Source organism: Ranitomeya imitator, chromosome 1 (genome assembly GCF_032444005.1).
Source record: "Ranitomeya imitator isolate aRanImi1 chromosome 1, aRanImi1.pri, whole genome shotgun sequence".
Lineage (NCBI taxonomy): Eukaryota > Metazoa > Chordata > Amphibia > Anura > Dendrobatidae > Ranitomeya > Ranitomeya imitator.
Window position 1 is genome coordinate 259,735,909 of NC_091282.1, and position 13,179 is coordinate 259,749,087.

General features: G+C 42.3%; 1 protein-coding gene across 3 annotated transcripts in view; it reads right to left on the reverse strand.

The window, feature by feature from the left end:
• SCARB1 (scavenger receptor class B member 1) overlaps positions 1-13,179 on the reverse strand; it is a 151,662-nt gene that overhangs the window by 46,956 nt on the left and 91,527 nt on the right. For all 3 annotated transcript variants that reach the window (XM_069756023.1, XM_069756024.1, XM_069756025.1), the window contains exons 2-8: positions 9,774-9,934; positions 7,455-7,596; positions 6,931-7,134; positions 3,109-3,204; positions 2,738-2,853; positions 1,011-1,177; positions 226-344 (exon numbers count right to left, since the gene is read on the reverse strand). In XM_069756023.1, the coding sequence (XP_069612124.1) occupies positions 226-344; positions 1,011-1,177; positions 2,738-2,853; positions 3,109-3,204; positions 6,931-7,134; positions 7,455-7,596; positions 9,774-9,934 (1,005 nt within the window). The remainder of the gene's footprint in view (positions 1-225; positions 345-1,010; positions 1,178-2,737; positions 2,854-3,108; positions 3,205-6,930; positions 7,135-7,454; positions 7,597-9,773; positions 9,935-13,179) is intronic.

Consider the following 13,179-nt stretch of genomic DNA (forward strand, 5'->3'; position numbering starts at 1 on the left):
TTCCCCATAGTTTGTAAGCTTGCGAGCAGGGCCCTCATTCCTCCTGGTATCTGTTTTGAACTCTATTTCTGTTATGCTGTAATGTCTATTGTCTGTACAAGTCCCCTCTATAATTTGTAAAGCGCTGCGGAATATGTTGGCGCTATATAAATAAAAATTATTATTATTATTATTATCCAAACGAACTGGGCTATTATGATGACATTTCTAGGCAAACACACTTACAGGATGAAGGTCTAAGAACATGGAGTGCAACTGTTCACTAGGATGTAAACCGCTCACAGCGTCTGAAAATCCTGGATCAGCCTTGTAAAAATGGGGAAACGACATGAAGAGCGGAGCATCTAGGGGAGAAAATAAGCAATATAGTAAGGAAGCCAATTGTTATATTCAAAAGAAAATATACCCATCCTCATACACAATTATAAAAAAATAAAAATAAAATAAAGTTACTTACTGCCACACACATGCCCCAAGTGGAAAAATGATTACTAGAGTAACAATAAAGCGATGCAAAAAGAGCGTGCTGACATGGTAAACATTAACTTTTTTCTGAGGGGTGGGGGAGTGATGATGATACCTGGTTTGTGTGCTGTCAAGGTCCAGATGTCCAGCAACGGTTTCTAATCTAGTGGATTATGCCTGGAGGCCGACCTGTCACCCAGTTCATAACATTTTTAAGTTTCAGAAAGTTGTGTAGCAGCAAGCACTGCCCATGCTGACATATGGGGCTACCTACAGGAATAATCTTCCCTAGCAGCAGAGCCAGAGCAGGAATAGGATATTCGGTGGCAATTTTACAGGGTTTCTATAGGCAGTTTCATAAAAAACCTGAAAGCGAACAAGCTTTGCATGTCTTCATGTGAAGTTGGAGCTTTACTGAAATTGCATTTAAAGATTACTGGAGTCAGAAACTCCAGAGGTTTCAAACTGCTAAAAGGAAAAAGTGATCAGCAATGATTTGTAACAAGTAAAACAAAAAAATAAAATAAAAATTGATGTATACATACTAAACCGACAGGAACTAACGTTCATCACTCCAGATGCAAGACACGGGCAGAACCCTTCATTTGGTGGATAGTCTGTTCCATTTGCAAATAAATAGTCCGGAGCAGTGTATCGATAGGTCGGAATACCTCGAAAGGATTCTTCTTTTTCGTACACCAGTTTCATGGATCTGTTATTTATACAAAATATTGAAAAAATGTTTACAGCTCATAAATAACTCTTACAGCACAACATAACCACTACTCGCAGAAATCAGCTTTCACAATTGCGTATCCAGCCAACAGCGAGCGTCGTGTCTCAGCGGCTGATGCAACTAAACAGTCTGCCCTTTCAGCAGCAATGTGAAACACAGACAAACCATGAAGACACTGAACGTTACAGGCTGGTGAACCCAAATCTAGATTTTGACAGAAAGTTGTGAAATCTGATATTCCAGTCTAGGAGCCACTTCTGGGAAACATTAAGTCTAATGTTTAGGGTTGAGCGAAACGGGGTCGGCCACTTTCAGAAGTCGCCGACTTTTGGCAAAGTCGGGTTTCATGAAACCCGACCCCTGTGTGGGGTCGGCCATGAAGTCGGCGATCTTCTGAATGTGGTATCGGAATTCCGATCCCGATTTCCGATATGTTTGCAATATCGGAAATCGGTATCGGAATCCATATTTAATGTAAAATAAAGAATTAAAATAAAAAATATCGCTATACTTACCCTCTGATGTGCCCTGGTACTAACCGGGAACCTTCCTTCCTTCGAATCAGCGCTTCCAGGACCTTGCGGTGACGTCGCAACTTGTGATTGGTCGCGCGGCCGCCCATATGACCGCTCGCGCGACCAATCACAAGCCGCGACGTCACGCAAGGTCCTGCAAGCGCTGATTCTTAGGAAGGAAGGCTGCCGGAAAGAAGCAGGGCGCGTCCGAGGGGGAGTATATACCTAATAGGAATATACTCCCCCTCGGACGCGCCCTGCTTCTTTCCGGCAGCCTTCCTTCCTAAGAATCAGCGCTTGCAGGACCTTGCATGACGTCGCGGTGACGTCGCGGCTTGTGATTGGTCGCGCGAGCGGTCACATGGGCGGCCGCGCGACCAATCACAAGCCGCGACGTCACCGCAAGGTCCTGGAAGCGCTGATTCGATGGAAGGAAGGTTCCCGGTTAGTACCAGGGCGCGTCAGAGGGTAAGTATAGCGATATTTTTTATTTTAATTCTTTATTTTACACTTAAATATGGATCCCAGGGCCTGAAGGAGAGTTTCCGCTCCTTCAGACCCTGGGAACCATTGGAAACCCAATGCACTGCATTGGGTTTCGAGTTTTGGCCGACCCCGACTTTTTTATAGGATCGGCTGATTTCACTCGACCGATTTTTGAAAAAGTCGGGTTTCGTGAAACCCGACCCTATAAAAGTAAAGGTCGCTCAACCCTACTAATGTTAGTTGATTAACACAAACACTGAAAAAAAAAATTTTTTTAAATTCATTTTGTGGCCTTTTATTAAGCACTAAAGATTGTCACAACTCAAATCTTCCACTTTTGAAAGTGTTCTCAATACTTTCGCACTTTACGCACAAAAAGAGCCTTCACAGCAACATTGAGATGTCTATTTAGAGGTCGCAGTTAATACACTAGCCACCTCAAGGCCAGATGTCCTCATTCTCAGAACTACACCATCAAGTGAAAAATACAGAAGAAGCTGCAGAGCATTTCCCTCTATATACAAGCCACACTCACCGACAAGCATCTGGACTGTAAAATTCTAATGGTTGGGAAGGGGTCCGAAATGGGGGCCACATCTGACCCGCAGTTCCATTGATCATATTTGCCTGTTCAGAATGCCAGTAGGCAACCTAAAAATCACACAATCATGTAAACATTGATGTAAGATCACAAAAGCAAGAACGTTTAAAAACAGGATTGGATGCTACTAGATATTGGATTTAAACAACTTACAATATATTTTACTGTGCACATAAAAGGAAGTTAGATTGAAAATCATTTGGGACTGCGGCGATGCAAATGAAAAGCGCTACACGATGCCGCACAATATGAAAAACTGATAATGCCATAGTATGTGCAGTACAGATTAGAACATACTGCATTACCTCTTTGAGTCCATTCCACGTATCCACCATTTGGACTTTGCTGATATCTTCTTCCCCAGTGTTAACTGTAAAAACCCCAGTGTCCGAGTTATTGAACTAGAAGAGGGAGAACAAAAAAAAATAAAAAATTTATATATTTACAATGATAATTCCAGAATTCGCAGCAGATTGTGCCCGTCGCTGATTGGTCGAGGCAACCATTATGACATCTACGTCTATACGGTGCCCGTCGCTGAATCAGAAACGTGGGATTTCTACGTCCTTTATGACATCATCGTCGCTGATTGGTCGAGGCCGCCAGGCCTCGACCAATCAGACGCGGGATTTCCAGGACAGACAAAAAACCTTTGACTAATATAGTTGGGCGTTTAGAGGTGCATAATGTTTGGGCACCCCTATTAATCTTAAGCTTAATGTTTTATAAAAATTGTTTTTTTGCAACAGCTATTTCAGTTTCATGTATCTAATAACTGTTGGACACAGTAACGTTTCTGCCTTGAAATGAGGTTTATTGTACTAACAGAAAATGTGCAATCTGCATTCAAACAAAATTTGACAGGTGCATAAGTATGGGCACCCTTATCTTCTTGTTTTAAATACTCCTACCTACTTTTTAGGGTATGTTTCCACGTTCAGGAATTGCTGCGTTTTTGACGCTGCGTTTTGCCACAGCGTCAAAAACACAGCGTCCAGATGTTACAGCATAGTGGAGGGGATTTAATGAAATCCCGTCTCCACTATGCAAGAAAAAATGCATGCGGCATAGCCGCAAAAAAGCACATGTGGCCCGTTTTTTCAGAACGCAGCATGTTACAATGAGCAAAACACGCAAGGACAGCGCAGGTGACCTGCCAGTGACCTCAGGTGCAGATTTGGTCAGGATTTTACCTGCATAAAATCCTGACCAAATCCTGAAGCAAGCCTGAACGTGGACACATACCCTTACTGACTTACTAAAGCACTTTTTTTGTTTTCTAACCTCATTGAGCTTTGAACTTCATAGCCAGGTGTATGCAATCATGAGAAAAGCTACTTAAAGTGGCCACTTGCAAGTTGTTCTCCTGTTTGAATCTCCTCTGAAGAGTGGCATCATGGGCTCCTCAAAACAACTGTCTAATGATCTGAAAGATTATTCAACATAGTTGTTCAGGGGAAGGATACAAAAAGCGGTCTCAGAGATTTAACCTGTTAATTTCCACTGTGAGGAACATAGTAAGCAAATGGAAGAACACAGGTACAGTTCTTGTTAAGGCCAGAAGTGGCAGGCCAAGAAAACCATCAGAAAGGCAGAGAAGAAGAATGGTGAGATCAGTCAAGGACAATCCTCAGACCACCTCCAGAGAACTGCAGCATCAACTTGCTGCAGATGGTGTCACTGTGCATCGGTCAACTATACAATGCACTTTGCACAAGGAGAAGCTGTATGGGAGAGTGATGCGAAAGAAGCCGTTTCTGCAAGAACGCCACAAACAGTCAGCTGAGGTATGCAAAAGCACATTTGGAGAAGCCAATTTCTTTTTGGAAGAAGGTCCTGTTGACTGATGAAACCAAGATTGAGTTGTTTGGTCATACAAAAAGGCGTTATGCATGGCGGCCAAAAAAAACAGAGCATTCCAAGAAAAACACTTGCTACCCACAGTAAAATTTGGTGGAGGTTCCATCATGCTTTGGGGCTGTGTGGCCAATGCCAGCAACGGGAATCTTGTTAAAGTTGAGGGATGCATGGATTCCTCTCAGTATCAGCAGATTCTTGACAATGTTCATGAATCGGTGACAGTTGAAGTTACGCAGGGGATGGATCTTTCAGCAAGACAATGATCCAAAACACTGCTTCAAATCTACTCAGGCATTCATTCAGAGGAACAATTACACTGTTCTGGAATGGCCATCCCAGTCCCCAGACCTGAATATCATTGAACATCTGTGGGATCATTTGAAGAGGGCTGTCCATGCTCGGCGACCATCAAACTTAACTGAACTGGAATTGTTTTGTAAAGAGGAATGGTCAAAAAATACCTTCATCCAGGAACTCATTAAAAGCTACAGGAAGCGACTAGAGGCTGTTATTTTTGCAAAAGGAGGATCTACTAAATATTAATGTCACTTTTCTGGTGAGGTGCCCATACTTATGCACCTGTAAAATTTTCTTTGAATGCAGATTGCACATTTTCTATTAGTAAATTAAACCTCATTTCAAGGCAGAAACATTACTGTGTCCAACGGTTATTAGATATATGAAACTGAAATAGCTGTTGCAAAAAAAAACAATTTTGATAAAACATTAAGTTTAAGATTAATAGGGGTGCCCAAACTTTTTCATACAACTGTATACTCGAGTATAAGCCGAGATTTTCAGCCCATTTTTGGGGGCTGAAAGTCCTCCTCTCGGCTTATACTCGAGTCATACCCAGGGGTCGGGCAGGGGAGGGGAAGCTGGGGCTGTCTAATTATACTCACCTACTCCTGGCGCGGTCCCTGCACGTCTTTTCCCCGGAGCCAGCAGCTTCTTCCTGTAGTGAGCGGTCACATGGTACCGCTCATTAGAGTAATGAATATGCGGCTCCACCTCCCATAAGGGTGGAGCAGCATATTCATTACTGTAATGAGCGGTAACGGTGACCGCTCAATAGAGGAAGAAGCAGCAGCGCCGGGAAGCAGGTGAGTATAACGGGGAGGGGAGTGCTGCGCTGCGCGATATTCATCTGCTCCTCGTTCCAGCCGCCGCTCTATCTTCAGCAGTGATGCTCAGGTTAGAGGGCACGGTGACGTAGTTAGTGCGCGCCCTCTGCCTGAACGTCAGTGCTGAAGATGGAGCGGCGCCGGAACGAAGTCAGGTGAATATTGAAAGTGCCAAGGGCCTGAGCGACGGAGGAGGTGAGTGTTTCTTTTTTTTGTTTTTTTTTTAAATCGCAGCAACAGCAAATGGGGCAAGTGTCTGTATAGAGCATCTTATGGAGCCACAAAGTTTGTGCAGCACTATAATGGGGCAAGTGTCTGTATGGAGCATCTTATGGGGCCATAACGTTTGTGCAGCATTATATGGGGCAAATGTCTATATAGAGCCTCTTATGGGGCCATAACGTTTGTTCAGCACTATATGGGGCAAGTGTCTTTATAGGGCCATAATCAAGGTTTGTGCAGCACTATATGGGGCATATTTTAATATGGAGCATCTTATGGGGCTCATCATAAACTTTAGGGATCATTATATGGGGCTCCTGATTCAATATGGATATTCAAAAACACTTAACCTACTGATGTCTAAATTAATTTTACTTTTATTGGTATCTATTTTTACTTTTGACATTTACCAGTAGCTGCTGCATTTCCCACCCTAGGCTTATACTCAAGTCATTAAGTTTTCCCATTTTTTTTGTGGCACAATTAAGAGGGTCGGCTTATACTCTAGTATATACGGTACATGTTGCAGAGAAACTTTACAGCATATAGGCTCTGTAGCGCACACATAACCAATACTGCCGCATGTACAATTATATATTCACAAAACTGCAACATTACATTTTGTAGTTCCTTCCAGACAAGTGGCCAACTCAAGGATCTTTCAGGTAATGTGATCAATGAGGTGGAAGGTCTTTCAGAGAGTTTGCACAACTGAAAGATGTTTCAGTAGCCTCCTTCCCTGCCATAATCACTTAGATCAGCATCAGGTAGGAGGGGAGAGAGTTCGTTCAGTAATTAGGAAGTCTGCTGTGTCCGCGTTAGTCACAGGAACCTCTCAGACCAATTTGAATACACTAGTTTATAGAAGAAGAAAAACAAACAAACAAAAATAAATAAAAACACACAACAACATTTTCTTACATCTGCAAACAAGCCAAATTTCCCTTTAAATGGCAAGGCATTAGGCATGATTGTATTTATAAAATCCAGAAACGGGTCACTATATCCCCACAATATTTCCTTCACAGTACGGTTCATGAATGGCTCTTGGCTGTATATTACAAATGCAGTGTTGAGCATAAACTTAATTGCAAAGGACATATCTCTCGTCATCAATGAAGATACCTACAGAAGAAAAAAAAATATATAAAAAAAATTCTGTAAATAAAGGATGACCCCATAGCTTTTTCAAATTCATGACTTGATAAAGTCTACAATACTTGAATATTATGCAACGTGCAGTTAACACTTCAAAGGCCTCTTCTAACAGAAATACAATAAGAAAAGGGGGGGGAGGGGGTTGGGGCGGGGAGAAGGTTCTTTTACCACCACCCCCCTCCGAATACACACAAAACCCCAAAGGGTGTACTGTAGTATACTTCATAGTCACAAGTTTATAGTGTGTAAAGTTTACTGAATTAACAGCTCTGAATTAAAAAAGTTACCATAACGAGAATATTTGGAACCACAACATATTCGTCTTCACTTCCAACAGATTTTTCAGGATTAAACTGAAGTGTTCTCAGTTCCACAAAGGACACTGTTCCATTTTCGTGAAAGGTTATGTTGGTCTTCTGTTTGCGCTCACTGTAAAGAAAGACATTAGCCTTTACACAATGAAATGTATATCTGTACTCACCAACAGCATGCTAAAATAAATGCATCCTAAAGACTGAATTTGCAGGTATGGTTAGATTAGGATCACATTGTACTGACTAGCTCTTACCTGTAACCCCATGCCAACTAGTTCACCAAGAACAAATTACTGGCCTAGATTCATGGCACTCCCAAAAATATAAACAATCCTACAAATGAAAGGAATCAAATGCCAAATATATTCCGGAAAAAAAAAACATTTCTTTACATACTTTTAAACATAGAGTACAAACGAATATAAAAAATCCAAATACAAAAAATAACTACATACACAAGTGTAAACAAAAAATTATCTCCTACCACATGGTTGGAATATAGCGGCTTTACTCTGTCAGAGGAAATTGACCAATAGCGTCAGGTACGAAGATGATAATAAGACTTCATAATGTAAGAGTCACATAAAAATTACCGTAATGGGTGAACACTGAGTTCTAGGAGAGATATAAGCTGGCTATTAAAGCAGAGTTCTCTCAATTCTTAAAGTAAATCCCATAGTAGTCTCTGGACATAGCAGTTTACCTCCCTATAAGGGGTTAATGTTTACATGATCATTCTGTCAATTATGTGACTTATCAATTTTCCCAGATACGATAAAATGCAAAGTGCTTAATGTGAATAAAATACAATAGTTAGACACGAAGTAATGATCTGCAGTACAAGCATACAAGCAGCAAGTAGTGGTAAGTGGTGAAAGCATATAAGCAGCAGGTAGGTAAAGGAGAAAAACTCAGACAAATTACATCTATGGATGCAGCCCAGCGCCCCAACGTGCATTTTGTGTTCACTTCTTTGTGAGGGGGGGGGGGGGGGGTCTGTTGTCAACAGAATTAGAGATAACTAGGCTTTATTAGCCAGCTTATATATCCCCTAGAACGCCCTGTTCACCCATCAATTTTTATGTGACCCTTGCATTATGGAGTCTTATCTTTAATACTCGACACTATGGGTCAATTTCTTCTGACAGATTAAACACTATATACCAACCAATATATTCCCCCAAAAATATTCAATTGTTTCCTTTCAATTGTAGGATTGTGTAGTTCTCCACCACATGTCTTCTGCAACATAAACCCAACTATCTCTGCTACCGAACCCTACCAAAATTCAGAGCGCAAATAAATAGAGACACACACCTTGCAAAGATGAAGTTCAAAAGTGCTACCTGATGTTTATATTTTTCCGCAGCATGATTTTGACCAATCAAGAACAAAAAAAAAAAAATTCTATAAATAATGGCTTCTACTGCTAGATGTAATGCGAGCCCTGCTGTTCCTTGTGTCCATCATCAGATCTCATAGGAGGCAGTACATACTGACCTTCTAAGGCAGTGTAGTCATCCCCCCCTCCTTTCTAACCACATGACTCCTTAAGAAAGGGTAACTTCATGCGTGTGGGGAGGGAGTGGAGGTAGCTCATCACTCAAAGGATGTCAGTACAAACGGATGGTCACAGAGGCCAAACCGTATAGTCAGCCACCCAAATACTCAGATATAGGACTAGTTCCCCCCTAATCAATTTTCAAAGCATGTATTCAAGCCTATTTAGGCTTGTAGGGGAGAAGCCCTTACCAGCCTCCTAGGCTGGTACTGTGAAGTACTTACCCTTGGAATGAAGCTAATTAAGGCCAGCAGACCTGACTAACACCAGGACAAGCTGCGGATACATCAGAGCAGCCAATATTATTACAAGTTCCACATAAAGGCCCACTGTACCCAGCTACAGACTGAAAGATACTGCGTGCAGGGCAGGGATACAGACTAGATCTGAAGTATTCCCAGCTGCCTTGCTTAAATATTACTGATACTGATCACGAATGTCGGGAAATTTATATTTAAAAAAAATAAAATATATCTATATCTGTATGTATGTATGTATGTATGTATGTATGTATGTATGTATGTATGTATGTATGTATATATATATATATATATATATATATATATTTTTTTTTTTTTTTTTTCCCCTCCAGATAGCAGTTGTAAATAAGAGGCAATGTTATGTCTTGGGCAGATGCAAGTTTGGTAATATATCTTTGCCGATTAGTGTATAGATCTATTGTACGTTCATTACATCCTTCTTAAAAAAAAACAAAAAAAAAACTTCTGTACCTATAAACATAAGGTCCACGTTCTTGAACCCTTGGCTTCTCTCCCAAGAGAATTTCCTTAGGATTCATCACTTCAAAAAAGTAGATAGAAAAGAAGAAGGGCACTGGGAGATCCCTCCACATTTCATAAGCAAAGCCACTGCTGGGATCTATACGGACATTCTGCAAAGAAAAAAAATAAATAAATAAATAAATAAATGAGAACAATCACATTTGTTCTAATGTTAATTAAAAGGGATAACAAAGTTCAAAAAAACATGGCAGCCTTCTTCCAAATATAGTTTCACACCTGCAATTTGCTCCCCATTCAGTGGGATGTAGCGGAGACAGATTAGATTTGGGAAACAAATCTGCCACAGACTAAATTACAATACATGTGGATGTGACGTTAACCACCCAAAGAGGAATAATGCCATTAAAATCAGGATTCTCAAAACTTCATTTGTTCCAACGCCGTGTACAGCTATATTCCTTCAGAATACTTTCCATTCGGTTCATGAAGGTTTTCAGCATAATAAAAAGTCTTACAATTTCTGCCACAATGTACGGTAGTTTTTAAAACAAGCAAGACCAAGTTAAAGAATGTAGCGGAAGTCTGTATGACCACTAGTTTATTTTATGTATAGGAAGCCCAGAGAGAGACAGTTAGTGCAGAGCTTTGCTGCTGACCTGACCGTAACACAGTCCTACTGTCCTGTCCCACTCTTCCAGATGGGTCAAGTGATGGCGTGATAGAAGGGATTAGTAGTAATTTGGAAGCGCACCATCATCAGGTGAGGGTGGTTTGTTTTGCTTTTCACTTTAGCAATAGCAGCATTGCCACGGACCCCCCTTTTTTGCTGATGGATCAGGTACCATGTATTAAACTAACTGTTCTCTTCCTCTGAAAAGCTGCAGCATTTTAAAACAAAAATAAGGAAACCTCACGAGACTAATCAAACAAGTGAATCCTGGACAGAAGCCATTGGGATCCACTTGTCAGACTAGTCTCCAATGCGGCTCAATCCTCGGCGGATTTTAAAAAGGTATGGGCACAGAGGCTCAGTGGTTAGCACTGCAGCGCTGAAATCCTGGAAATATCTGCAAGGAGTCTGCATGTTCTCCCCATGTTTGCGTGGGTTTCCTCCGGGTACTCCGGTTTCAGCCCACACTCCAAAAACATACTGATCGGGAATTTAGATGGTGAGCCCCATCAGGGACAGCGATGATAATGTGTGTAAAGGGCTGTGGAATAAGATCGCACTATATAAGCAGAGCATAATATAAGCAGAGCATAATAAATAAAATATGTTTTTTGTCTGAAATGCTGCAGCGTTCCAGAGTTATAGCGGTAATAAAGCCAGCATGCGACATATGCTGCCTGCAGATTGAGCAGCATGTATTAGAAGTCAGGTTCCCTTTAAATGCTTATCGTATTAATGTATTAAATGACAAATTGTAATATTTAATGGTCTATGAGAGCTAACAGGCATCTGGATGTACTATGCGTGCTACTTGTAAATTTAAAAATCAAACAGATTTTGAAACCTTTTCAATTGTTGCAGGGTGACACCATAGGAAAACATATGTAAACTAGCTATTGAACCCGTTCTACGCCCGGGTGGCGAGCATTTATATTGGTATATGGTCTCCATCCTGTCATGTGCTGCTCCCATCCTGTCATGTGCTGCACCCATCCTGCGTCCCCATCCTGTCATGTGCTGCACCCATCCTGCGCCACCATTCTGACATGTGCTGCACCCATCCTGCGTCCCCATCCTGCGCCCCCATTCTGACATATGCTGCTCCCATCCTGCGCCCCCATTCTGACATGTGCTGCACCCACCCTGCGCCTCCATTCTGTCATTTGCTGCTCTCATCCTGCGCCCCCATCCTGTCATGTGCTGCTGCCATCCTGCGCCCCCGTTCTGTCATGTGCTGCTCCCATCCTGCGCCCCCATTCTGACATGTGCTGCACCCATCCTGCGCCCCCATTCTGACATGCGCTGCACCCATCCTGCGCCTCCATTCTGACATGTACTGCTCCCATCCTGCGCCCCCGTTCTGTCATGTGCTGCTCCCATCCTGCGCCCCCGTTCTGTCATGTGCTGCTCCCATCCTGCGCCCCCATTCTGACATGCGCTGCACCCATCCTGCGCCTCCATTCTGACATGCGCTGCACCCATCCTGCGCCTCCATTCTGACATATGCTGCTCTCATCCTGCGCCCCATCCTGTCATGTGCTGCTCCCATCCTGCGCCCCCGTTCTGTCATGTGCTGCTCCCATCCTGCGCCCCCGTTCTGTCATGTGCTGCTCCCATCCTGCGCCCCCGTTCTGTCATGTGCTGCTCCCATCCATATGCCCCATACGCTGCTCCATAAAGGTTTATGGCCCCCATAAGATGCTCCATAGTATATGCCCCCGTACACTGCTCCATTATGGTTTATGGCCCCATAAGATGCTCCATACTATATGCCCCATTATGGTTTATGGCCCCATAAGATGCTCCATACTATATGCCCCCGTATGCTGCTCCATTATGGTTTATGGCCCCCATAAGATGCTCCATTGTACAGTTAGGTCCATATATATATTTGGACAGAGACAACATTTTTCTAATTTTGGTTATAGACATTACCACAATGAATTTTAAACAAAAAAATTCAGATGCAGTTGAAGTTCAGACTTTCAGCTTTCATTTGAGGGTATCCAGATTAAAACTGGATGAAGGGTTTAGGAGTTTACGCTCCTTAACATGTGCCACCCTGTTTTTAAAGAGACCAAAAGTAATTGGACAAGTGACTCCAAGGCTATTTCATGGACAGGTGTGGGCAATCCCTTCGTTATGTCATTCTCAATTAAGCAGATAAAATGCCTGGAGTTGATTTGAGTTGTGGTGCTTGCATTTGGAAGGTTTTGCTGTGAAGTAAACATGCGGTCAAAGGAGCTCTCCATGCAGGTGAAACAAGCCATCCTTAGGCTGCGAAAACAGAAAAAACCCATCCGAGAAATTGCTACAATATTAGGAGTGGCAAAATCTACAGTTTGGTACATCCTGAGAAAGAAAGAAAGCACTGGTGAACTCAATGCAAAAAGACCTGGGCGCCCACGAAAGACAACAGTGGTGGATGATCGCAGAATAATCTCCATGGGGAAGAGAAACCCCTTCACAACAGCCAACCAAGTGACCAACACTCTGCAGGAGGTCGGCGTATTAATATCCAAATCTACCATAAAGAGAAGACTGCATGAAAGTAAATACAGAGGGTTCACTGCACGGTGCAAGCCACTCATAAGCATCAAGAATAAAAAGGCTAGACTGGACTTTGATAAAAAACATCTAAAAAAGCCAGCACAGTTCTGGAAGAACATTCTTTGGACAGATGAAACCAAGATCAACCTCTACCAGAATGATGGAAAGAGAAAA